Raw genomic sequence first — 27739 nt, forward strand, 5'->3', positions numbered from 1 at the left:
GGATAAGATGGGCTGTAGAAGCAGCCTGCATTAGAAGTCATGATAATGGTATTTTGATAAAATGATCTCACCCCCCTGAACACACACACCCTTTGCACAGGTACCGTGTGTTTTAGTGGTAGTTATAATAAATTAGCCCAGATCAATTATGGCGTTCACTCTGTATATTGTAACATCTGCACGTAAACGCTGTGTGTGTTTAAGAGGTGCTTGCGGGGGCCCACGGCGGGACTGTGGGGCACACGGCCGTCTGTTTGCTGAGGTTTCAGGATTCCGGCGGCATTCGTGGGGGGACCCTTTCAGCATGATGTTTACCCTGCCGGCCCATTCTGCTGACTCCTGTGGTCCACCCACGACTGCTTTGGCCAGCGTTGGCTGTCCTCGCTGCAGCCCGGCACTGTTTCGCGGTGGGAGAAATTGCACCCGGCACAAATCAGCGTGCTGGCTTTTATTTTTTATGTTTTTAAGTCAATACTGCTTTTAAGCTAGCAGAAAATAGGGGAGGGGGGGGTGGGTGGGGGATTGCTGTTAATGAATCGAGAGACATCTGTGTGTGGTCTACCCCCCAAGCGTGTAGTGGCCCTGTCCATCTTTTTAAAACAGTAGTCATAACGATAATATTTGTGTAGCATCAAGATGAGCGAAAACTTCTATGTTGTTATTAAATGCAGCATTTTTTGGTGTATTTCCCCAGGAAGCAGAAGAATGTATTGCTGTCGCTATTCTGTTAGTGATGATCTTTCCACTTTTGCTGTCTGATTGCAGCCCCCCCCCCCGACATTTATCTAATGGTAATTCATTATGGCCGGTTAACCCGGCACGGGCACGTGTGCGTCCCTCAGGAAGTCCGCTGTGCTTCCTGACGACGGCGTTCGCGGTCTGGTGCGACTCTGTGAGGGAGGGGAGGCCATTCCTGTGAGCATATAGATAAAATATGGATGCGGGGTCGGCGACGTGAACGCATGCTTGGAGGTATGTGGCGCAGACCGTCTCCCGGGGGGGGGGGGGGCTGATGCGCTCAGGCCCGGGAGAGCCGTCGTGAGCGTGACTTTTGTCGCCGTCCGGCCTGTGCTTTCACGTGTCTCGTGCGTGTGGCGGGGCAGAGGGCAGCGAGGTGTGTCACATGTACGTCAGGCTGTCGCTGGTGATCCTCATTAAGCTCAAACTATCTTTCAGCTGCACGTCCATCATTTCGAATATAGCTAGTTTTTTGTGTGTGTGTTTTTTTTTTTCTTTTTTCTGTCGCTCATTCTCCCCTCCCCCTCTCCCCTCCCAGTTGAGTGGGAGAGGGAGAGTTCAGGATTAGTTGTATTCTCTTTCATCATAGCAGGCCATTTAAACGTGCTGAACAAAGGAAGGCAGAGATGCACTGTGGCGTTGGCAATGCATTCTGGGAGCTCAATTCTCTGCCCGGCTGATCAGAAGGTTTCGGGGGATGGGGCTGATTCATTGAAGGACTGCGGACCCCCACGGTGCACTGCATATGTGTGGCTGAATTATTGGAGGTCAGGCTAGTAATGTAGTTTTAATAAACATTCTTTCCTCCTCTGAAGAGAGATTGACCTGTTTCTTTTCCCCCCTGCTTTCCATTTTTTATGGGGATCAGTGAGAGAGTTCCTGCTGCCTTACTGATTGTATGAATCTGGTGCAGGGAGGTACACTTCTGTAATGTTTGATACAGGATGTAAACATTTGTGTGTGAATTTTTTTTCTTTTTTTTTGGTCTGTGGATGGTAACCTGCACAGTTTGCACCAGTAAAAGCACGACTGTGGTTCCTTACCCTCCTTCCGTTTCAACTCCGCCGTAGTGAGGCGATGTTAAACCCATCGTAGAAAGCTCAGATCACGGATTTTGGGATCATCTCTGAGGTTAATGTCAGAGCTCCATTAGAGTGACACCTTTACTGTGTTTCCTCTGAGGGCACAGCTTGGGTTCCCGATTCAAATTACCTGGGCACTAACACTTCGTTAACTTTCTGGGCTGGGCAAACGGGTGGCTTCCCCCCGCCCCTCCATCCCCCACCTGAGGAGCTCGGCGCTTGAAAAGAGCGGAGAATTCGCCTAGCTGGAGGTGCGAGAAGTGGTAAATGATTTCTCGCCCGTATTCTGACGTTGAAGGAGAGCGATTCGGAACTAGCCTGACCTCGTCACAAATTAGCCACCTTGTCATTGTCACTGGGCCCGACGTCTAAAAAGACCCACGGTGAAATTCAGCCGGAATGAGATCGTCATGCTCCGTGATTGATGTTGCCTCGTAACTGTTATTATAAGCGGAACAGGCGTGACGCTGGTTGGGGTAGCGGCACTATGGACCTCCCCTGACGCTCAGACATATACCGTTCAGGTCATACCTGGGGTATCATTGTCATTCGGAATCTCTCCGGGCTCCGTGCTCACGCTGACAGATGGCCGCGATTAAAGCTACGTCGTCCCGCCTTTTTGAAGGTTGCAGCCGGACGTGTCGACCTGCCCCACGCGTGTGCGTGATTGGGCGCGTCATACACAAAGTGTGTGTCGTCTGTCCCCCACCAGCATCTGTCTGCCGTGGTCTGTCACCTGTCACATGACCAAACAGCTGTTACGCGGCGTAGCTACACTGTAGCTTTGGTCGCTAACTCTGTGGACCTGTGAGTAGCCACTTTATCACTCTCTCTTTCCCTCCACCCCTCCATTTTGTCGGGGGGGGGTGTTTTCTCAGCCTCCACACAAAGGCATGAGTGTGGAGGAAGGGGGGGCGGAGTGAGAAGGTCTGCTGAGGCTACCGTTGAGCAGCTGGGTGAGCAGTTTGTCTGGGGGCCTCACTAACAGTGACGCGCCGGGTGCCGGAGCCAGAGGGCACCTAGCGGTGAACCCGTACAGTTTATCCTGCTCGGTATGCAGATCCTCTCCGCATCCGATTGGCTCGCCACGCCGCCACTCTTCAATGAAAGTCATTGATTGGCCGATCCGTCTCAAAAGCACATTATATTTTATAAAGTCTTAAATTTGCACAATAATGGCAAAGGAATGCAGTTATAAAACTGTAACGGCTGGGTTGGGGAGCACTGATCCTCAGTGTGACGTCGTTAGCACCTCCTGGCTGTGAGAGCCCATGGTTTGATGTCTTTGGATGGTGCTTTGAGATTGTAATGTCTTGCTGGTTTCCTGGAGTTTTTCATGTAACTGTAAGCATTATCTGAAGTTATACAACCTCCTTTGAAAACACTTGCTGTTGAGGCATGCCGTTAAGGCTGATCAAACCAAATAGTGTAGATGTTGTTCTGAATACTTTTTGGTGGCTGTCTGGTGTATTAAAAGGGACTTTTTGGCTGACTATGCGTTAACTGTAAACCATAAAAATGTAGATTGTAAATTAACATCACTATCTTCTGTTCCAGCCTCAGAGATTTGTGCCCCTTTGTGTTACAGCATAACTTGTGTGTATTTTCCGAGGGCCATTGCATCTTGTTTTAATTCTTGGATGTCACCCCCGTTTGCTGTGATGGCAGGACGTGACATTTGTCGCCTTTCACACTGATGTGTGGGTTGAGGGGAAAAGCGTCAAGTTCAATGATATCGGCGCGGAATCCAAGTGTAGATCTTCATATTGCAGATTTTTATGGTGCGACTGAAGGGACAGAGCTGATTATTGTGTGTGGCACGTTGTTTTAACTCACCTGTTTCGCTCTGTCAGCCTTCGGCACGCCGAGCCGAAACCTTTGTTTATGTTATTTCTCACCTTCAGTGCTGAAGATGAGCGTTTATCACTCCCACCTTGGGGTTTTAGTGTCAGCATTTCAGTTCAAGTTATCCTTGGCCACGCTGGTGCACTTGGGTGCCACTTTTCTCATGTGCTGATTTCAGGGTGTCTCTCGCTGTAAACATGTTGGCGCGTTCACCGGCGATATGACTGCCAGGCAGACTGCCATCTTGGGCTCTGGCAGGGGTTTCCACTCCGCGAGTGTGGTTTCTACAGAGCCTGGCATGAGCTCCCACTCAGACGTGTTACCGCTGATGCTGGGATCCTCAGTGATCATGCTTAGGGAGAGTTAATGGATCCCAGAAGCTCATCTAGGGGGGTTCAGGGCTGAAAATCGGAAAGGTTTTTATCAGTATCAGACGGTGATGATGCCACAGCCCACAGAAATTGCCCAATTCTGGTTCTTGTTTTCGGGTCCCTGCCTTCTTAAAATGAAACTGTGGGACAGCAGAAGCATCGACCTGTAAGTCAGCACCTGATGTAGGTCAGCCCAGCTACTGATCTGCATTCTGGGTCACAGCGGTCTTCAGCCGCCTGTCTACACACTACATTTTCCCCAAGATGGACAGTGTGGGGAATGGTATTCATATCTTATTTGAATTTTTTTAAGAGTTGTTAGCACTGACACATGTTAGTGTTGTGGTAAAGTGGCTGCCTCCTATCTGTATTCTGATTAGATCTTCCCGGAAAAGGGATTTGAGGCGTGGATGGGGTGTTGGTGCCCTGATTGATCTGCGCTCTAACGAGATTGATTTGTTACAGTCTGGCCTTATTGGACTGCAGAGGACAAATTCTTCTATAGTCAGTTTAGTCAAGTCTGTAATTTTATACTTGAAGCGAATGGCAGCTGCTTGGGACCGTTGAAGACGTGCAGTTCCCATCGCCTCTCGCCTCCGAGTCGTAAGGAGGGGTAGCTGCTTCGTTTTTTTTTAGGGGTAAACTCAGAGTGTTTCTAGACCTGAGAGAGATCTCATGTAAATGTTACATGCGACCCTTGTGCTGCTGGGAGCTGCGGGATGAGTCTGCGATGTTGTGTCCCCCACCCCCGTCGCCTCACCTTCGGCTTTCAAGCGCGGTGCTGTAACGCGGGGAGAAGAGAGGATCTTTAGACTAGGCTATGCTAAAGGCAGGCAGTGACAGGCGTCGCTGAGGTGATGCTGTATTCATCGCCCATGCGAGTCCCGCCCTCCCACGGCAAACAGGAAGTGGATTTCGGGGTTGTCCACTGATTTCCTATCAGGTTTTATTATTTCTTCCCCCCAATGGTGTCTTTCATTGAAATTATGATTTTGTAAAAATATTTTCTGTTGCTAATCATTCCTTTTTTGGAATGGAAGTTAAAAATTTGTAGTATTTAATGATTTATTTATTTTTTTTTACGCAGGTTTGCAGTCTTTTTGAGTTGAATAAATGAGTATTTGGTCTCAGTAGGTATTCAAATTTTGTAATAAGATTACAATCTTTTTTTTTAAAACCCAAAGCACTGAATCAAAGCCAGAAAAAAGGCGGATCTGTTATCCAGATTGGTCATCACAGCACAGATTTTAGTCATTAACATACCATGAACAGAAGGGCTTAATTGTCACTTAAACTCTTGCTTTGTTTATGGAGTCAGTTGGTAAACTGTGGTTGTTTTGAGGTAACAGTTCCTTGCGTGAAATTCGATAGAACGCTGTGCAGCTTGACGGGGATGGATTCTGAAATGTCGGGTTGCGCTTTTGCTTTTTCGGGTTCTTTTCCCGGAAGTCTCCAGCGCAGCTTTGGAGGTCACTGGACTGTGCACTGGACTGTCTTCCTCGCTCGTGTATTTCCATACCCAGTAATTATGGCCTTCCTCGTCCTTCGTTTTTTTTCTTCCGCTGCGTTGTGACGTTATTCGCCGTAAGTCCGAGCCTCCCTTTGTCCGTCTGTTTGTTAATGGGTTTTTTTGTTGTTTTTTTTTTTCTTTTTTCTTTTAGATATGGTCCGGAAAAAGAATCCCCCTTTGAGAAGCTTCGGCGGTGAGGAGGAGGCTGGAGAAGCAGCGGCCGCAGGGTGCGCAGGTGGCGAGAGCGAGGGAGCGGCAGCGCGCGGCCGGGACCGGGACCTCCGCGCCGATCACATGCGGGGGGAGCCTGGCCAGGCCGATGAGCTGCAGCCAGACAGGGAGGAGGATCTGTGCGCGCTCGTCCAGCGGCTCTCTCCCGGCATCAAAAGGGACTTGAAAGGCGGGGCGGCGACGGCGGCGCCGGCGAGCCAGAGGCCTGTCTCCAATTACGAAAGCCACAAGAAGGGAGGAAATGTTCCGTCCTTCCCCCGTGATGAGGTGACAGACAGAAATATGCTGGCACTCTTATCCCCAGCTGCTGGGCGCGTCTGCGACGGGCTCGAGTCTCCCGGCAGATCAGAAGCAGATGGGGGCGCGGAGCGGGCTCGCAGCCCGGCCGGGGACCCGGGGGAGGGCGGGGAGGGAAGGAGCGGCTGCGTTGGGGAGGGGCTGCGACGCTCGCCGGGCGGCCAGGCGGGCGGGATTGGCTGCGCCGCCGCCCAGGGCTGTCCCAGCAACGGCGAGGACCGGGGCCCCACCGGAAGCTCGCCGGCTCCGACGGGTGAGCTGGGCGCCGACAGGCCTAGGACAGCCGCCCACCTGGCGCACGGGCGCAGGAACAGCGAGGACGGCGCAGATGAACCAGGCGGCGCCTCCACCGACGGCCGAGCGCGGCCGCCCTCCTCGCCGAAGCTGCAGGACTTCAAATGCAACATTTGCGGCTACGGTTACTACGGCAACGACCCCACGGACCTGCTCAAGCACTTCCGCAAATATCACCTGGGCCTGCACAACCGCACGCGGCAGGACGCTGAGCTGGACACCAAGATCCTGGCGCTACACAACATGGTGCAGTTCTCCGGCCAGGCTCATGCCAAAGACGCGGGCCGCCTGCTCCAGCACAGCATCCTGACGGGGGCGCTGCCGGAAGCAGGCTCCCCCCGGCCCATGCTGCTCAACGGCACCTATGACGTGCAGGTACCCCCCCTCTCTGTACCTCAGCTAGTGACCTGTGCTTCAGCCCCTAGTTAGCTTTTCCCGGGTTAGTAGCTGCGGGACTGACCCCACATCGTCCTGGAAGTGCCCATGCTCATTCTTTGCTCACCAGGGTAGACAGAGACTGATACAACCTTTCTCTTCATTAAGGCAATCATGTGAAAAATGTGATTCAGGTGTGGGGGGTTGTCTGTCTATTGCATAAGGACAAATTGTGTTATACAGACAGCTAAAGGTCACATGACGCGAGTGGTTTCTTTTCCCGCCATTGCGGTAAATCGGCAGTGACCAGTCACGATGAGCAGCACCTCTAATTATGGGTTAGGTTTGGAGAACTCTGGGGAAAAATGTTTATTGTCTTGTAGCTGCGTGCATTATTATAAAGCTGGGGCTTAGGTGTGTTCTCTGATCCCGCTAGTCACTCGCGCGCCGATGTCAGCAAGTTGATTTAATTGAATTGATAGGTGCCCCGTTATTGAGGGTTAGCCTGAGAGATGCAGAGAATGGCGCTCTCACCTGCTGTTAGTATCATAGTGGGATTCATGTAGCCGTGTTTCTGCTGAGTTTATTTTATTAAGCTGTTCGACCCGGGTTATTTTTTAAGTAAATCTCAGGTGGTTTTATAGTGTGTAAATAGATGATTGGTGATAGTTATAGGTGAAAATGTATTGTTGTTTTTGCAATAGTTTAAAAAATATTTATATGCTTCGTAAATAGAGGGCACGACTCGTCAACAGTTCAGAATCACTTGTAAAAGTTGTTAGCTAATTCTTATCAAGCGCGTTATTTTCTCTAGTGGCTTGAGTTATCAGCACATATCTGGACTTGTGAAAAGTTGATATCCAACCCCCCCACCCCCTGCCTTTATTGTCATAACATTTTAAAATGACTTTTACTTGGATCAATACAGTTCTAATTAGACTTAATTTTAACGTTTTATCCAAATATACTTAAACGTGATCCACTTGTAAGATGCTACAAGAAAGTGACACACGAGTAAATTATTCTGTCGGCAGAAACTTCAAGAAGAGGTGTTTTACCTTAGGAGTAATGATAGCCTCCTTTCTAGGAAATTTTGCAAACAGCAATAATGTGAGTGGGTGAAGAATGGATTAATACAGGTTAATAAGTAAAGGAAAAATGTCTGTGCTTATCTGCTGTTGCATGTTAGTCTTAAAGTTATGTTACAGTTGATATTGTTGAGAAATATTTGTAAGCGCTCTGTTTATTGCCAACAAAATATTTGTAGTGTTAATTTGATTTCGAAATACAAACAACATTAGGTCAGAGTCAAATTATTGCATGATAAAATGACACACTTTCTGTAATTAGTGCTTAAGCAATGTGATAACATCAGTGTTTATGGACATTATTAATTGGTCTGAAGTCTGGCATTTAATGGATCTTCAGATCTATGGCCTGTATTTTAAGGATCCGTCTTGATATATATTTCCAGTTATTCTGAATGCAGCTTCCTGCATTTTCTGTCCTCTTTTTTTGTCTGCGCTGTCACTTTTCTCTGAAAGAGGAATGTCTGTTGGAAATTCCCGGCCATTGTGTGTCATGATCTTTAACTTTGAATTCTGTCACTTCAAGAAACCAGTTTGGGCCAATGTGGGTCAGCTTGGTGGTCATTCAGTATTTAACTCAGTCGTTACTGTGACACCACTGTTCCCCCCCCCGAATCTCTCACCTGCCTATCGGAGCGCCTGGAACCGGCTCCTTGATGCGAGGCCTGCTAATCTGCCCGCAACCTCGGGGCCTGACGTCATGCCAATCGGCCCTTTGTGAGTGGCTAAGCCCTTTCTGTCAGGATTCCAGCCGGTTTTCAGTCGCACTGAGTCACCATGCGGCTCTGACACGGCGTCCCGGCCAGCCGTGCTTTTACAGCCGTGCTTTTACAGCCCTGATATATTACCCAGACTCCTCTCAATCAATACCATAATCCCTTTCTAAAATGCTCTGCCGCTCGTGCCGTTCTCTTCTTAATGCGTAAAATCAATCCGTTCGCGGGGTGTAATGGGGCCGCTGGCTGCTTACCGCCGCTCCTGTGCCCCAGGCTTCCGGGGTGTCGCATATGCAGCCTGGTCCCCCCCCCCCCGGTGAACCTGCATAATTCAGGATGCATTATAAACCACCTGGCAGGTCTCCCCCTCCAGACCTTACTGCTCGTTGCGCTTCTTTTAAAATGCTCTACAATGAGAATATAGAGATTAGTCTCCTTGTAAGTCCTGGTGTTCACTGTTTAAGGCAGGTGGCCCAGATTATGAGTGGGGAAAAGCACCTTTGGGTGTGGGTGTGGGGGTGGGGATTATTGGTGAAAGTCTCCGTCTGCGACGTGAAAACTGCATTCGTGTGCTGCTGGGCCGGCCTCCGATGCCGGTTATCTGTGACAGTATGGGCCACAGGCTCACCTGACCCAGCAAGGGGCCCCCTGCGCTTGTGCAGACACTCAGGGGCGCTGCCTGTCTGCCTCGCACACCCTGCTCTGCGGCCTTACACACACCTTTGTTCCTCTCATGTTGCCACATGTGCCATCCCATAATCCCCCCCCCCCCATGCTTAATCCAGAGTAAACAAGAGAAACCAGAGTAATTTCAGGTACTGATTGAAGTGCCTATTTACTTTTCAGATTCTCTATCTTCTGTGCGCTTTAATCTGCCCAATTGGCTTTATGCGACTTAAATGACCAGGTGAGCAACGGGTATGGAACTAGTTAACAGGCTACTTAACCCTTTCCTGATATGTGGACGCCAGTGTACTGTAGGGTACAGCCTCATATCCAGATCCACGCCGGCTCGAGTCCCCGGACGTCCCCGTTCTCGCAGAATGCTTAATCGGAACTCCTCCATTTAAAACGCTAAGCTTTGTAAATATATAAAGTGCCGGTCTCTCTGGGTGGGTTGCTTAGTCCCGGCGACGAAATAACAATTTGACGATTATTTAAGTCGCGTTTAAATAACATAATGTATTGTAGTAATGCATATGTTTGAATCTGTTGCGATCTTATGCTCGCCATAAATATACTTCAAAAAAATTAAATCTGAGAAATGTGTAGCGGTATGAGGTGGAATTTTCCATGCAGTAAAAGTGATTTCTCATTACCTTGCGTTGGGGCAGAGCTGGGGATCTGAAGTGAGCCAATGAAAACAACGGACTCAATTTATTTTAAATGAGAGGTAATGGCCAGATGTTGGATGAATTTATCTGCACAATTTTCAGTGCGGTTTGCTCTTGAATTCAACAATGTCATGTTAGCAATTCGAGTGGCGCATTTAGCTCCAGTATTACTTGAAAATGAGGTGAATCTGGCTTGCGGCTTTATGTGATATTGGACTGTTTGAATGTTTATCCCGTGGTGTAATGTCATTTATCTAATTTCATTTTCTGCTCCCCCCCCCCCCCCCCACCCCCTAGAATTGGTCCGCCTGTTATTGTTTCTCTTTTAAGAGGAATGGCTGCGTAATTTGTAGTTCGGAAATTTTCTGATGTTTCGCGATTTCGCTTTTGTGGAAATCGCAGCGGCAGTCGTTTGCTTTTGCCTTTCAACGAAGATCACGAAGTAGCTCAGAATGCTAACGGTGGCTTGGACATGCCGTAATGAGCCGATTTCTGCTCAATCTGCCGGGTGCCCCCCTCCTTCCCCTCATACCCAGACATGTCTAATGATTTCAGAGACAGCCGGAACTCTTGTCCTCCTGAGTTACCGTGAGGAGCGGGGAAAGCCACCCGTAGGGTCCAGGCAGCGCTAAAACATGAACAAACTGTTACACTCTCATTCCTATTGGCTCCCACTCCCTGTAATTACACATTTGACAGTGTGGCGCAAAACCAAGGCTAGCTTCACATGGGAAGCATAAACCCGGAGACCGATAATTGTTCCAGATGGATGGACAGTCTGATTAGATAGGGAGAGCTGTTCCGGTTAAGTGTGGGACAGGGTGAACGACCGTGCAGTCATGCTGCTCATTAGTGTCACGGTAAACAGACAGAACGTGCTGTGGCACCATGAACCACAGCGTGATGTACTTCACAGGCCTTGTGTGTGTGAATGTCACGTAAGGTAATCTGCAAATCCTCCCGACTCGCCCCTTTATCCCTGTAACTGGTTTGTGCAGTCAAACGATACGGCTCGCATTCAGTTGATATCCTGAAGATGCCTCTGAAATAAAGGGTTTTAATTAAGGCAGGAATGTGCTGCACTTCTCTCCCTTTGCATGCGCCGGTTTTACGTGCAAAGCCATCCGAGCGATGTCGAGATGAGGCCCTGGGCGTCTCCGCGTTCCGTAAAGCGCTGCGGCGCCCGCAGGCGTGTGATTGGGTATCAGCTTCATCGGCACGCGGGGTCACGGGGGGTTACATAAGACTCGGTGGAATGCGAGTCATCTCTCAAATTAACGGCATGCTTTGAGGTCATACAGGTAGGGTCTGTATGTGTGCGTCAGTTGGCCTCATGCGTTTATTTGATACACAAATCTGTATTTCCTTATTGTCCACTGTCATCTCAATGAAAATGCCGTCTGAGCCTTAGTGCTTCAGGCAGATATAAAGAATGAAATCATTTAAAATCCTGCTAATCTTACAATAATGTGAAATTGTTTCCATATAAAAAAAAATATTGCCAGGAATTGCTTAAATCCTCCATAACTTCCTGGACCTTTATTAGTGATGTGTATGGTGATGTGCGTTGATCTTTAATTCATATCTTCAGCCTGGAGTTGCCACATCTTTGGGTCGTGCCGTACGCTAAGGGTTTTTGGGGGCCCCTGCAGGCACCCTGTGTCTGCACCCACTACTGCGTTTGCCCGCTAACTGTGGGATTGGCAGCTCCCCGGTCGGCCTCGCAGATATAGCTGGCATCTTCACTATTTGTGCAGGTGGAATGATTTAGTTTGTCTGTAAACCAGACGGACCGAGGCATGATCACACAACATTTAGCCAATGGCACCTGGAGATGCACTTGTCATTTTCACGTATTTTTTTTGTGCTTATATATAATTAAAAAATGTTTTTTTTTGATGTTTAGAATGTTGTGGCTGTACAGAATCGCTGTTGGGAATAAGTTGAAAATGTACCTTGCAGTAAATGGGTGTTTTACACTGGAGCAAGTCAGGGTCTGTTTGGGGCTTGTTGGTGATGTTACTGGCTGCATGGCAGAGCTTCCCGTTTCCCTCATGCTCCATCTTCTCTCTCGTTTGTGGCAGGTGACGCTAGGTGGCACCTTCATCGGCATCGGGCGGAAAACACCCGACTGCCAGGGCAACACCAAGTACTTCCGCTGCAAATTCTGCAACTTCACCTACATGGGCAGCTCGCCCACGGACCTGGAGCAGCACTTCCTGGGCACCCACCCCAACAAGATTAAGGTGCACGGCGTCGGCTCGGACGGCAAGCTACCCGACAAGAACGGCACGGCCTCCGGCCGGGCGGGCGGGGCGCCTCGCGGGGCCTCCCTCTCTGGCGAACCCGCGAAATGGCCGGAACGCGTGGCCGTCAGGGCGGAGGACGACACCGTCGCCGGCTACTCTGTCCTCATTCAGCCGCTGGACCCCGCTGGACAGGATGGGGGCGCCACCATGGGCTATTACTGGTGCAAATACTGCAGCTTCAGCTGCGAGGCGTCCAGTTCCCTCCGTCTCCTGGAGCATTATGGGAAAAAACACAGCCAGCCGGGCACTGTCGGCTCCGAGAGCCCCGTCCAGAACGACGGCTCTTTCCGTGGTGACGGGGGCAAGAGGAAGGAGGTGTACGGCAAGGCGGGAGCGGCCGACCTGGACACGGTGGTCACCAGCTACAACTGCCAGTTCTGCGACTTCCGCTACTCCATGAGCCACGGAGCCGACGTCATCGTGGTGGCGCCACTGCTTCGCCACTACCAGCAGGCCCACAGCATCCATAAGTGCACCATCAAGCACTGCCCCTTCTGCCCCCAGGGCCTGTGTAGCCCCGAGAAGCACCTGGGCGAGATCTCCTACCCCTTCGCCTGCCGCAAGAGCAGCTGTTCTCACTGTGCCCTGCTGCTCCTGCAGCTGTCGGTCAGCCCGGCCACGCCGCGTGCCCGCGTCAAGCATCTGTGTGACCAGTGCCCCTTTTCGGACGCCGACATCGACGCACTGCTCCTGCACTATGACAGCGCGCATGGCTCCCCGCTGGTGCTGGAGGTGAAGCCCGACGCGGAGATCATGGGGGGCGAGCTGGGGTCGGGCCAGGCCAAGGAGCCCAGGGATTTCCCCTGCAACAAGTGCGACTTTGTCACCGAGGCGGAGGAAGAGATCTTCCGGCACTACAGGTAAGCCTCTGCTAGCTGTCAGACGATCTCCTCTCTGGACTTTCGGTCCCTAGTTCCCAAACGTGACTCTTTCTCCAGCTTCTGAACTCACAGACTGGGCCCGGCCCAAGCGCCTTGCTGCATTGCCTTACCATTTGGCTGCCTGCTCCTTCTGTCTGCCGCGTCTTGAATGTTTGACTGTTTGTTTTGGAAGCTTATACTCCATGGGTGGGAGAGAGGCTGGAGCGCAAGGTTCCTGATATCCGGAAACGGCGCGTGTGTGTGTGTGTGTGTGTGTGTGTGTGTGCGTGCGTGCGTGCGTGCATCTGTCTGTCTGTCTGTAAGGGAGAAACTGGAGGCAGGTATATTATATGATGTCTGGTGTGTGCTGATTGTCACAGATCTGCGTTAATAGTGGAAAGAGTGTGCCTTTACTACAACAGCCATTTTGAAAGAAGTGAAAGAAGCAGGCACTCAGTGATATTGCTTCAGGCCTCATGGTTACCACGGTTACATTTAGTTTAGTTTACAGCCTGCAATTAAACACAGCAGTAGTGTGTTTTATCGTTATCTATTGTTGTGTTAACCTAAATTCACTACAACTCCAAAACCTGTTAAACAAAGTTTTCTTATTGTGGCAAAACATTTAATGTTAAAGTTTTGATATAGCAAATAACAATTTTGTGTTAAATTTGTCAGTTTCTTAATTTTAATTATTTACTAATATTGAAAAATTGGTATTTAGTACTTGCATGGAAAGATTTGTCAAAAGTCATGCATCTGTTCTTATTCTGAAATTCCTGAAAAGTAATTTTTTTGAATGAATGTCTGTATAAGTGCTTCACAAAACTTTAGCAGTCAGAAATGTTCATTGAGAAAAATGCATTTTGAATTATGTATGTCGTAATTTTATCGTAACTATCGTAACGTAAAATTGTTGGCAGCTATATCAACTGGAACACTGTGACATCTGCTTGTTAGTGCTCAAAAGTTTTATAACCGAGACAGGTGTTAATCTGGATTTGAAAACATCTACTGCAGATCAACATTTAATTACTTTTCTTTTGTTTTTAAGCAGACAGTTAATTACCCAGAAACAGACCAAATGTGAGGGTGTCTCTAAACTCCAATTAAAAGCGTAACTTTCTAGAACTTTCGTTGTTCATAATATATATTCTTCAGGGATGCATACAGGTGTGGTTCAGTCTCCTGTCTTGTTTCTGTGGCCCTCTCACCATCTGAGGAGTTTTCCAGCGGATTTCGGGACCTTAAATACTGCCTGTTACTGCACTTGTAGCACGCTGTCTGCCCTGCTGTGTGTTGCCCTGACAGATGCCTGACGCTCTGTACTAACATATGAATGTCTAACAGTAGATTAGTTCTTTGATAAATATCCTTTCATTTCTCCCCGGCTACCTGAGTGCCCCTTGTGACTGCTGGCACACACACACACGCACATACACGCACGCACACACACACACGCACATACACGTACACGCACGCACACACGCACATACACGTACACACACATGCACATACACGCACACACACACGCACATACACGTACACGCTCGCACACACGCACATACACGTACACACACACGTACACGCACGCACACACGCACATACACGTACACGCACGCACACATGCACATACACGTACACACACACTCACATACACACACACACGCACATACACGTACACGCACGCACACATGCACATACACGCACACGCACATACACGTACACGCTCGCACACACGTACACGCTCGCACACACGTACACACACACACGTACACGCACGCACACACGCACATACACGTACACGCACGCACACACACACGCACATACACGTACACGCTCGCACACACGCACATACACGTACACACACACACACACGTACACGCACGCACACACGCACATACACGTACACACACACGCACATACACGTACACGCACATACACGTACACACACGCACATACACGTACACGCGCGCACACACGCGCACGCACGCACATACACGCACATACACGCACGCGAATGCATGCGCATGTATGGTAGTGAGCTAACGGTTTATTATCTTTGACCCAGTCCCACTTATGCCTGTGAATAAATACACCGCCCCCCCCCCAACCCTAACCCCCCCCGCGTTCGTCACCAGCCCCACCTCGCGGCTATCGCTTGCTCAGCCGTCCCTGTAGGCTCCCGCTCCTCAGTGCCCGACAGCACCCCCCTGACTGAGGGACGAGACGCTTTTAATATTCCTGTCCCTCCGGTGTGTGCAGCAGGGGGTCCTGAAATGAAAACCCCTGCCGATGATCCCTAGGGAGTGTCATGGCAGGTCGGGGCCAGGGGCCTGGGGTCGGTGGTGGGGCCAGGGGCCTGGGGCCGGTGTTGGGGCCAGGGGCCTGGGGCCGGTGTTGGGGCCTGGTGCCTGGGGGTGTCTGCCAGGTAATGGGATTTCGAGGTCCTGGATTTATGGCAGTTCTCCCACCCCTCGCTTCCTGTAGGTTCCTCAGTGACATCTATAAATCAGTTGGGGGGGGGGGGGGGTGTGTGAGAGGCAATTCGGGTGACACGTCTTCACAGGTCAGCTGTCCCAGTTGGACCTCCCTGAGCCAGACAGCCCCCCCGCCACCCTCATGTACTGCAAATTACAGCTCCTCAGTGCCCCCTATTGATGGGTCGGGTGCTGTTACTTGTGCTGGTCATATGGGGGCGGTTCTCGACGCTCTTGATGTCCACGCCGGGGAGGCAGCAGCTGGACCACATTCGTCCGTGGCATCTGAACTCCAGTATCAAGACCTCGTCCATTAATGGGCCCCATCTCCCAGCTTCCAGGCTGTCAGACATTGGCTCCGTCGGGTCGATGTACCGCTGCTTTCTCCGTGTTCACGGTCACCGTAGTGCCGTCATTAGGTGCCCTGCTCTCCCACCTTAAGGCCCCCAGCCGGCTGAGCGTCTCCCAGATGCCTGTCCAGCCCCGCAATGCCCCAGCCGTGCCCCCCAACCCCCCGACCCTGGCTCCAGGGCCTTGGGACCACATCTGCTAATTGCATATGGGTGTGTTGTGAGGTTAAGGTATATTCCTCTTAGTTTCCATCTGGCATTGTTAACATCGTGATGTATTTGGTATCTGCAGAAATACCTTTTTTTACAAGATAAATATAGTTATAGTGTCGTGACAAATCCATTTTTCTAGTTGTTTGAGTAATATATGACTAACCGTGGCGCTAATCCCTACCCATACTGCAAGGAACCCTACAGTGGATAATACTGTGGTCTCACATCTCCTGGGATGTGGATTAGATTGCTATCCCAGCTGTGGGTGTGAACTTTCCTCATTCTCCTCATTTTTATGTGTTTTAGTATTGCCCAAGCACACACAGGCTTGGTGAATGGGGGCCTGAAGAACCTTGGGTGCATCCTTCTCAGATACTTTGGTAATCATTTGTTTTCTTCACAAATTGAGTTGCAGATCCTGATGCAGGAGAGTTGGGTCTGAATGGAGGAATGGGTTTCTGTCACTGCTGGGACCCATCCACCTGCAGGCTCTCCCGCGACCTATAGGGGGCGCTGCAACATATTATCGTATTAGTATTCCATAAAGCAGCGCTGAGACACGAGAGTAATTCCGGCTTGACACGCAAATAGGGGCAATGAAATTCTTCATCGCGAGCTTTCGATCATCGATCCCCATTTAGCCGGAAATGCTTCACGTGTTGACGTCCATAAGTTTTCTTACAGCTTTTGTCGTGTTTACAGCGAGCTGTTCCACCGGTTTCTCCCTTGTCCATACCCAGATGTGCAATTAATGTTTAAATGAAGCGTGAAAATGTTATTGTCATCTGTTGTAGATATTAACAGGAACGCCCTCCGTGATCTTCCTCTCCTGCACTGAGGAATGGGATGAAAGCGGTCTGTGTAGAGGGCGATTTTGATAATTGGTAAAAAAAAGCTTTCAACGTAATTTCCAATAAATATGCTGAAAGAGAAATGACACAGGAATTTCTAATGGTGTGGTACCGTGAAGAGTGTGTCCTTGCTCTAATTGTCTGGCACTGCTTTGTGTCTTACTGTACTAGTTTAATGTTTCGGTTGTGTCGCTCGATTTGGACCGCGGTTGAAACGACGGATGCATCATGACAAGCTGCGTCTGCAGTCTGAGGCCTGTAGCTGGTGTCGGGCAGGCTGGGTTTACGGCAGAGCTGCGGTTGGGAGTGACTGTCGCGGATGCTGAGCGGAAAGGTGTGTGGATGTGCAGCCTGCCCTTGCGGGAGCCCCGGTCCCCTGGCGGCAGTGACATCACGTGACCCTGTCACCGGGGTGGGTTGTCATTGTCCTCTCAGAATGGTCCTGTCTAGTGCCGTGTGTGTGCAGGGTGACATTTGAAACTTGTCACTACCTGTGCTGAGAAGCTGACATATATTTCCTCTGTGCACACGCATGGAGGCATCCTCTGTGTCGGGGGGTGGGGGAGGGTCTCGGGAGTTGCTGAGAGCCCCGTTTGTTGGGCGGGGACGGTGGCCTCCTCTGTCAGCGCTCCAACATCGCTGGTCTCCTTACTCCGGAAAAGCGTTTTAGCCAGTCCCCACGTTCGCGGTGCCTTTGCTTGCGAGTCTGCACCCGTCTGGAAAGTTCTTACCTAGATTCCAGAGCTAATCCTGATAAGTAGTTGTGCCCACACACCAAGAAACAGGGTTACAGAGGGATGTGGCCTGCTGTTAAGCATTGGCTTGGTGGAAAGTTAGAACGTGGAAGGTGAATCTCCACAGGAACGCTATTCCAGAACTTTCTGCTGCTGAGGGTTGTTTGTATGTGTATTGAGGCATGTGGACTGGGGGGCGGTTTCTGATAGTAGATGAGGAAAGGAGAATTGGGGGCCATCTGTGGCAGTTGATGAGTGACTCCCAGATAGTCGATAAGAAGATGTGGATTGGGGGGGGGGGGGGGGTGTTGTTTATGGGGTTTAACTTTGGGGATGTGTGGAGTCCTTGTTTTGGAGATTGTGTAACTTGCTACACTTATACAGGTGACATATTTCAGTCAGCTGTATATCAACCTCGCTTGAAAACCTTGTTTTACTGTATGCATTTTTTCCCCCTGTTTTTGACTTTTCTGCTGTGCTTGTTGACAGCCTGGAATAACCAGCCTGGCTTGCGAGGGGCCCTGGGGTTTTTTCCGCTACACAATGCTCTTTGAATGAAACATTTTCGCTGGCCGAATTGGAGCGGCGGCACCTCTGCAGTGGAGATTATTCGCGCTTAAGTTGCATTCAGGTGGTCGTCTCCGCGCTGTATTATAATTCTAACTGTTAAGTGTATCAATCTGCAGCAAAGCTCCAATTTTCTTTGCTGATGCCGGGGAAAAAAACACGACAGAGTTCCAGCTTTGACCTTGTTTGAACACAAAAACACAAATAAAATTCAATTATGTTCTGGATGCAGTTGCGCATTTGGGATGAAGTTAAATTACTAGGCACCGCTTGGCTTTCTGTCTGTGTTTAGCAAAGGCTTTTGGTCCCCTAACTTGGCCCGACCGCTAAGATCATCACAGGAAAGTTACTCGCATTCAAGGCAGAACAGTGTGCCTCATTACATCGCGTTAACAATGTCAGTGTAGTTTCACTATATTGGAATATAGTCTCAGGTGGCATGGTGCCTGACAGCTGCAGAGTTGGGGTTCGAATCCCGCCTCCTTTCTGCTTGTGTGAATAATCTTCTCTCATCACACTGTTCTCGTTTCCATGTATATTTGCACACATTTGGGTACCATTAAGGTGCCCGTACTGTACACCAGTGTGTTGGAGTGTATGCCCTGTGATGAACTGGCATCCTGACCACTGTGCACCCAAGGGCACCCTATGCCGTGATGCCTGTGATTGGCCAACTGTGTCTTAGTGTTCCTCATCCCAGTCCTCGTTCACCCCCCGGGGGGGTTCCCTATGTTTTTTTTTTTTTTCTTCCCTCTTTTTCCCGTTGATTAATCCTTTATGATACTCTAAGCTTGGAGAAATGCTTCTGGGGGTGAAACGTCAAACTCTTCGGAGATGGTGATGTGCGGGACACTCGCTCGTGGTGTAGCAGGTACATCGTCTCTCAGGGAAGCCTCCTGAGATGCAGGTCCTCCTGGGGCGCGAGCTGTCGGAGGAGCAGGCCGCCTCCTGTCCCGCTCCCCTAAGGACAGTCACTCCTCAGAGGGGATATGTGGACGTGCTTTTCCTGAGGGCAGCCCGCGCTGTCCCTGTGTCCCTCAGCACACACAGGGGTTATGCTGGGCCAGCTAGTGGGCAGGGGGGTGGGGGTTGATCTGTTCACTCATTTCTGCCCAAAGCCCTTGAGAGAGAGAGAATTAAGTCTGTTTTATTTGCCCTGATTTCTCACTCAGTTTTACTGTCTGCATCCTCTAAGCTTTGGAAAGCGACAGAAACCATTCTGCTTTGCGACCGGATCAGGCTGCCGTCCCAGAATTGTGTTTGCGTGTCTGTGTGCCCTGAGGAAGGGTTAGGGGGTAGGGCTGACCTGCGTGTGCCTTATGGGAGGGGTAGATACCGCATGTATTCTCTGTCTGTTCTGGCCATTGTCTTGCACTGGTTACAGGCTTAGTATTTTCATTCAGTAATTTCTTTTATTTTCTCGTAAACAGGAGAGTTCATGGCTGCTGCAAGTGTCGGCACTGCAGCTTCACCGCGGGCGACACCGCCGCCCTGCTGGAGCACTTCAACGCTGCGCACTGCCAGGACCCGCGGGATCCCTCCCCGAGCCCCAGCAATGGCTGCCCCCCCCCCTCCAGCGCGAGTGTAAAGGAGGAGAGCAAAGGCGACCTCAAGGTGTATAGCCTAGTGCCCCCGGACGCCAGGTCGGCTGAGGTGGGGGCTGGGCCGGAGGGCGTGAAGAGGGAGATGCCCGACGAGAAGGAGGCGCTCAGGGAGAAGGGCTGGGGGGAGTCGGCGGGGGGCGGCGGGGAGCCGACCCGAGGCCTGCTGTGGGTCCCCAAAGAGCGCACTGCCGATATCCTGAGGGCCAGCCCATCGCAGTACAGCCAGGGGACCCTCAGCCTGCTCAACCCCGTCTCACAGGAGCAGCACCAGCAGACTACCACCGTGCTTAGGGATTCCCCCGGCCTGGTGTTCGGCCTGGGTGCGGACGCCAAGGGCTTCCTGCCGGGGGCGCACGCGAGCGGCGTGGAGAAGGTTGGCCAGCTGCCGCCGCAGTACTCTACTGACAGCAAGGCCAGCAAAGAGGAGCCATCATCGCTTTTACGGGTAAGGCGCCTGGGGGTCCACTCCTCCAGCCCCCACCTCCTCTCTCGTTTCGTCTCATCCCCCCCCCCCCCCCCCCCCAAAAGAGCTGCGAGTTTACATAATGGTTTCATATCAAAGGGTAATTTGGACAGTTTTAAAATCCAGGAGCAGCCCGTTTTCCAGAAAGTCATGCCAAATCAGGGGTATTTAGCCGCAATAAAAATGCAGCCTGGACCTTTGCTGGGGGGGGCAGAGCTTTTCTCAGGATCTCTCCTGCGGCCGGTTCCGGCCTGTGTGGGCCGCCCAGTTCAGGCCGCGTCTCCAGTGCCTTGAATTTCTGCGTGCCTCCTGTGACAGCCGCTGTTAGCTCAGCGCTGAAGCATCTCAGCACCCCATGAATCACCCGCCGCTTTTGATTCAGGTTAAGCCCCGCCTCCGCTGCCGTGTGGCGTGATGCTCGGGCTGGCTACTAGCTGCCGCTACCATCCATCTCCCCCCAGAGGGCTCTCCGGTGATGTCACGCAACCTCCTCCCGCGTGGGGCTGTCTGTAGCTCAGGCGTTTCCCGTAAGTGGCTCTGATCCGTAAGACGTTAAGCGGGCAGGCCTGCGACGGTGGTGCGGCCGGTTTATTTTTGGCGTGGCCGCGCGCGTGATTTCGGGAGATGATGTTGATGGTCATGCAGGATTGCATCATCGGAGTTAATCCTGGTCGTCAGACTCGTCCACCCTGCAGTTGCTTATGCGTTTAGAGAACATTTTGTTATCTGTGGCCTGTCACCTCAGGCGAAAGCGTGTCTCCTGCAGGGAGGGACTGTTCTCTGTATTGCGCCATGATGCAAACTGGGGGGCGGGGCAAGGGGCGGGGCAAGGGGCAGGTACTCTTCAGACATGATATCTCGTGTGTCATCATCGAAATGCTACGGGCGGTCCGGCAGGAATTTAACGGGACAGCTCCCCTATGTCACCATCGCCGGTGTGGGTGGGGGGGGGTGTTACTATATAGGCGTGACAGTAATTGGTTTTGAAAGGGGGGGGGGGGCATTTCCATTCTCTTTGATTGGGAATTTTTAATTCAGGGCAGGAAGCAGGAACCATTATGACAAGGATTTATGATCTTATTGTGAAGGCCTGAATTTAAATTTTTAAAATATTTAACCTTTTTGAATTATAATTTTTTTTTTTATTTGGTTTTGAAACCAAATCGTATATATTATTTTTTTTGAAGATGCAATGCAATAAAGGCCTGGTTTATATCCCGTTCAGTTGTCCTCAGTTCCTCGCTCCCGGCTTCATGGAGATACCCGCTGAAGGTGACCTTCCCCCCGCCAGGGAGATTCCGGTTCCCCTCCTTATCGGGCCGAGCGGCGCCTCTCGCGGCTCTGCGTGTCGCCGTAGGCATGCGGCACTGCCGTTCCCATGCAGATCAGGGCGGAGCTGGCAGCCCCCAGGGACAGGCGTGGTGCACCGTGTGGTTAAGTCATTATCTGAGGCGAGTCGGCGAGTGTGTGACGTTCGGGTGGAGCTGAGGATCGTAACAGAACCTTCAGGAAATGGTGAATCAGGTTCTGGGATTGCGCTGCTCATTAGGGCCTAGATAGATCGTGAGCTTTCCATGCGCTTCCTAGCAATAAATAGATAATATGTATACTTTTCAATATATTTGTTTGCAAGTTGCCAGGAATACTTTTGTGAGTCACGGGTAGGGGAAAAAAAAATGGGCGGAGTCGCTGCAGGGCGAGGAGGCCAATTAAAGCCTCGGCGGTTCTGCGTTCTGCCCGCGCCGCTTGACGGCAACCGGCGCAGTGCCAGCGTGGCGTTCTGTGCGGTGCGATTGCCGCTGCCGCTGGTGTTTCCCGTCTGATCTTTAAAGGTTGTGGTTTGGATTCGTAGCGAGGCTGCCAGCACATCCCCCCCCAGCCCCCCCTCCACACAGAAAGTAACAAATTCCACTTCTGGGCACAAAGTTTTGTTCACCCTCTCAGGGCGACTCTTTAAAGGAGTATTTCTTTTTTTTTTTGGTTTTACTTGAATGCCAGCCCCCCCCCCCCCCCCCCTTCAGATACCACTTTGTGATTCTCAGGAGAAACGCATCGGCAGGGTGACGTATGGATTTTTTATGTTTGTCCCCCAGTGTGACCTTTTTCTTTTCTTGCCGGAGCCTCTGTCATGACGGGGGAGTGAGTGACGTGTCCCCTTACCCTAAGTCAGAGTGTACTTGGTGCGGGGGTGACTGGGAGGGTCCTGACTCGTCTCCCAATTCGGGTCTGAACCAGTGCTAATTCACTGTGGAATATTGTACTATTGTGGGCACCCTGAGTCCTTCTGCTGGGATTAGCTTCAGTTTTTGTGCATCTTTAAAAGTATGTCTGTCTGTCTGTCTGTCTATGCGTGTGTGTATGTGTCTGTCTGTCTATGCGTGTCTGTGTGTGTCTGTGTGTGTGTCTGTGCGTGTGTGTGTGTGTGTGTCTCTGTCTGTGTGTGTTTGTGTGTGTGTCTGTGTGTGTCTCTGTCTGTGTGTGTGTGTGTGTGTGTGTGTGTCTGTGTGTGTGTGTGTGTGTGTCTGTGTGTGTCTGTGTGTGTGTGTGTGTGTGTGTGTGTGTGTGTGTTTGTGTTGTGATCTGTCCGCCCGAGTCATACAGACAAGTGCTTCCCCTTGTTTTGTTACATCTCCTTCACGCCTTTGTCATATCAGGCCTCTCCTGTCTCCTTGCCATGTCAAACTCTTTATCATGGGGCAAATGGCTGCGTGCCACATGCTTCGGTTTCAGAAATTAACCTTTTCCCAGCAATTATTCCGATATTTTTTGCGTTTGGTTTCATATTCCGTAACTTAACCTCCTTCTCCCCTGAGATTTTCCTACTGTAAGTTTTTTTTTTTCCTCCCCACCTGGAAGCTTTTTCTCACTTTTAAAATATTCGTGTATGTCTGTCTGTGACAATCCTTGCGTTTCTAAACAGTTTGAATGGCCGTCTGAAGTGTGTCCGCTTAATCGCTTTGAAAACTCAGGCCGCAGTTGGGGAATTAGGGGGCTGCCTTATGAAGGTGATGTTTTTTGAAGCTCTTTGTGGATCCTGCTCCAGGCCATTCTGCACACATTTGTATTAGATTCTCCCGACGTTTTCCTGCGAGCGTGGAGGAGAATATCTCAACTATCATTTGTGATAAATAATGTGTAAATTGAGCATAATCTGTGGTGGTGAGAAGCTTGGTATTAGGGAGCATCTCAGACAGAAGAAGCCTTGGTGATCAGGGGGAGCAACTCCCTTCAGCTCCTCGCATGCAGGATAACTTCTCTGGGAGGTGCCGGCTGCGCTTCCTGTTGGCAGGTCAGCCACCCACGCAGATGTGTTAATGCCAACGGTCGGTGCCTAGAGGTTTGAGGTGGCTGGCAGTCGAGGGCCGGCGAATGTGTTTGTGTGTCTGTGTGTGTGTGAGGGATCGAAACTCACCTGCAATCTCTCTCTTCCTGTTGGAGATCCCTCTCTACCTCTCCTTTACCGTGCTCCTCTCCTGGTTGTGGTCCCTCCCCATCTCTCCTTCACTGCGATCACCTCCTAGTGGTGCTCCCTCCCCACCTCCTCTTTGATCTTCCTGCATGATGCCCCCACCAGGATCTCGACATGCCGCCTTGTTTTGGTTTTTACGTTTCCATTTTTTTCTGATTGCATCCGCACTGCAGGAAGTGGAATTTCCCATCGCCAGGCGTTTTTACTGTACAGCGGTGCGACTTCAGGATGTCTCTGCTATATATATTTGTTTTGAAGTTATAAACATTGCAAATTTTCGCATTGCGTTTGTGTGACGTTATTGTAGCTAGACTTTCACAAATCAATCTAGCGATCATTCTAAACAACTGGAATCTTGGGTATTTTGTACATAGTGTGTGTGTGTGTGTGTGTGTGTATATATATATATCTATATATATATCTATATATATATATATATATATATATATATATATATATATATATATAATATAATTAAAATGATTATGCTTATTACAGCACTGATTACGTTTGCATGTGTGCCGTTTATCCACATTATGCTAATACTGTTTAAACCAAACCTCCCAGTCCTGTGCAGTGCTGCATCTTTGATCACATATGTTACACATTCATTTTATATGACATTCACTTTTGAAAGCCCCTTGCCTGTTTCTCAAAGCCTTTTCCCAGTCTAGATAAGGCTCTGGTGCTGGTGGAAAGCTTGTTGATGGTAACATGGCGTCCGCTGCGCTGACTGTGTGTATCAGCATTTTACTTCCCACATCCCCCCCCCCCCCCCCCCCCCCACTCTGGTCAAAAAACCCTAAACCCCCACAGTAAAAAAAGAAAAAAATTTATGACTATTATTGGTAATTTATTGGTAATGGATGAAATGGAACTCGCTAATTGGCCTGGCATTGTGTCACGCAGCAGGTCTGGGGGGTGGGGGGTGGGGGTGGCGTAACGACCTGTTTGACACCGGCCGGCACTGCTATTTCATTTGATGGCCTGGTGATGAAAATGGGTTGTGTGTAAGTAGAGATGCTCCAGCTTAATGGCACGTGTATATGGTACGTGATATATGCCATATATCTATAAAAATAACATCTATCAAAATATAACTGGGCAGTAATGGACCAGGAGTATCAGTCCTGTAACTGTTTTTACCTGTAGATCCCAAACTACTTTCGTAGCAGTTTTTTTTTTTTTTTTGCCGGATTGTGGTTTTTACCTTTAAAAAACAAAACAAAAAAAACGGAGCCCATCCTGTAGGGGGTGCTGAAGAGCTGGGGACAGTGATGCGCAGTCGATGGCCCGGCGGGCCGGTGGGGTTAGCCTTTGCCGGTTGAGTGCCTGTTTCTTGCCAAGCCATAGGTGATGACAGAAAAATGTCAGACAACAGCAGCATACTAATAGTGATGAGGTAATATTTAATATCTAGATAATTAAAATAATCATAGTACTACTAATAATAATGCCCCAAAGAGTAATAGAGTATCCTAATGACTGTAACGGGCTCTGTTCTTCTACGTTGTGGCAGTATCGTGGCCCCGGGCTTCAACCAAGGCATGGTTGTTGTTTGAAAACTTAATTATGGGCGGTGAGTAGCTCAGCATTAGGGATCTGTGTCTATAAAGTCGTGGGTTCAAATCCCGTGGTTGATAGTCATAATGCCGTTGGGCCCTTGAGCAAGACCCTTAATCCCTGCCGCTCCAGGAACACTGACTGTCCTTGGGCTTCAGTCCCCAAACTTTCTCTCACCTCTAGATCTGTGTGTATCTGTGTCTCTCATGGAGAGATTGCATGTGCAAAAAACCAGATGAATGAAGTGTTTCTGTTCCATTCCACCAGTAGCTGTTTGTTTTTGTGTTCGTGTTCCCCTGTTGATCCCTGATCTCGGGGTTCAGGTGTCAGCCTGGATACCAGACATGCTCAGTCTTGATGTCAGCATCTCCCTGTTATTCCTGCAGTCTTATTCGCTCACACGCCTGACCTTTTGCCACGTCTGAAGTTTCCCACAAACCGAGCGCTTGCTTGTAAGCCGCGGTCCGCAGGCGTGAAGAGCGGCGGCTGCGTTTACTCCACCCCAGCCCCCCAAATCGTGCCCTAATCTCATAACGTCCCTTTTGTTTCGTTAGACGTTGGGCGGAGCAGCACCGCAGTTTCCGATGCAGCGTATTTACTGATCGTTTCCATTATGGAGCTCTGTGAATAGCTGCAGTGCGTGGTGTAGATAACCCTTCATGCGTGTCCGGGCTTCCACACAGTTACAGAATCCTCTACCTCGGTTGCATCTCAGCAAGCGTTGGGGGGGGGGGAGGAAGGAATCTTAGAGCCCTTTGTCCCATAAGGAGAGTGTTTGTTCTGGGGCTGTTTTTTCTTTTTTTGGTGGTTTATTATTCTAGGACACACGCCTTTAAACCCCAGGACTAGTGGGGGTGGGGGGCTCCCTACTATTGGTTTTCTCTGGGCCTTGGGTGGCGTCCATGGTGTGTCTGCTGAGATTCTTCCACTGCAACCCCCCCGCGTCACTCTTAAACTCCAACATCAACCCAGGGGTCCCCACTGTTAACCGCACGGAATTATCAGGCAGCCAATCAATGCCTCCCTTCCACTGCCCACCCCCCCCCCCCCCCTTCAATTTCATAGGCTAGTTCATTATATCCATCACGATTATTGGAAATGCATACGCTATTAATTGAATTCATTATCGGATGCCCGAGCCATTTTGTTCAATCCATTTAATAAAACTTGATGCACTCTGTTAAACGTACGTTACTGTTTTATGAAGCGCTTTATGTTAATAGGAACGTGAAGGGCACCCTGGAAATAGCTGGATTTGCTTGCCGGGTGCCGTTGACCGTATTGTCGTCTGCTTAATGCCGGCACTGTGAGACGTTTCTTATCCCGCGACTCAGTCTGACAGATCTAACTGACCCCCATGTGTGTATGGAGTCGTTTCTGTGGTCGCAAACAATACTGCTCACACTACCATGAGTAAACTAGTACTACTGCTGATATTTAGCCAGTATCACCTGATAATAGATACGTCTTGTTAGCTGATGATCTCCGTTTGCCCTTTAGGGTGCGACTTGTTGCCACACGTTGGGTAGTTCAGAGTATTCATTGTTCCCCTTGTGCAAGAGGAGCATTTGGAAAATGGTACATTTTTAAAATAGCCGTCCCTGTGTATTTATTACCGCGGTGGAGAAGGTCCATATCGGTCTCCACCTCTCCTGTCTAACAGTGACCGCGTGGCCAGTCCTCTGTGGGCAGGAAGATTTTTTCAATCAGCCTTTTTCCAGTTGTGAGGGTGTGGTACTGGAGACAGCAGCTGGGCAGGGTCCCGCTTGGCTCAGCGTCCCCTGACAGTGAGGAGAGTCACTGCCAATTTGCGTCCTTTGTTCGGAGCCCAATAACAATTCAGTTTTCTCATATTTTTATTTATTTAGTGGGTTCTTTTTCCAGAGAGAGCTCTCTGGTGAGTTTTGTAATACGGTCGACGCTAATTGCCGGTTGTGGTGGAACGCCGTGCTTCCTTGGGGTCATGTCAGTGCGTTAATGTGATGAAGACCCCGGCCAGACTGCTGAGGAGACTCTCTGAGCCCAGTAGTAATTGTTGCTGAGGTTATTGTCCCATGATGTATTAGTAAAATCTTAATGTGTTGCACAGAGGTACACATAGAGAGGGAGCTGTAATCTGTGCTACGGCGTCCCCTCCCTGGGGCCTGGGGATCATCTTCAGCCAGGGCTTTGTGTCCAGCCGGTTTTGGTTCCTATCAGCTATCAGTGCTTAACACACTGGGTTTTGTGACACTTTGCGTTTGAATGCAAATTTGTCGTTGACCGCTTGGCTAACGGTGGAGCAACGACATATCGTGCTTCACCAGAAAATTCTGGTATTTTCTTTCCGTTGGCTGCATCACCTGTCCTCATTGCCAGCCAATCGGTGGCCTCGCCCGTCGGAGCGGGGCGCGGT

At 50.1% G+C, this 27739-nt stretch overlaps 1 protein-coding gene across 9 annotated transcripts in view; it reads left to right on the top strand.

Moving 5' to 3' along the window:
* Positions 1-27739, top strand: part of trps1 (trichorhinophalangeal syndrome I) — an 83670-nt gene that overhangs the window by 17664 nt on the left and 38267 nt on the right. For 8 of the 9 annotated variants that reach the window (XM_072705471.1, XM_072705466.1, XM_072705465.1 and 5 more), the window contains 3 exons: positions 5698-6743; positions 11966-13050; positions 19676-20294. In XM_072705471.1, coding sequence (XP_072561572.1) covers positions 5700-6743; positions 11966-13050; positions 19676-20294 — 2748 coding nt within the window. In that variant the 5' untranslated portion in view covers positions 5698-5699. Of the gene's footprint in view, positions 1-4688; positions 5559-5697; positions 6744-11965; positions 13051-19675; positions 20295-27739 lie in introns of those variants that run through there. The other variant, XM_072705473.1, reaches the window with a different exon arrangement.

This window comes from Paramormyrops kingsleyae, chromosome 23 (assembly GCF_048594095.1).
Source record: "Paramormyrops kingsleyae isolate MSU_618 chromosome 23, PKINGS_0.4, whole genome shotgun sequence".
Taxonomy (NCBI): domain Eukaryota; kingdom Metazoa; phylum Chordata; class Actinopteri; order Osteoglossiformes; family Mormyridae; genus Paramormyrops; species Paramormyrops kingsleyae.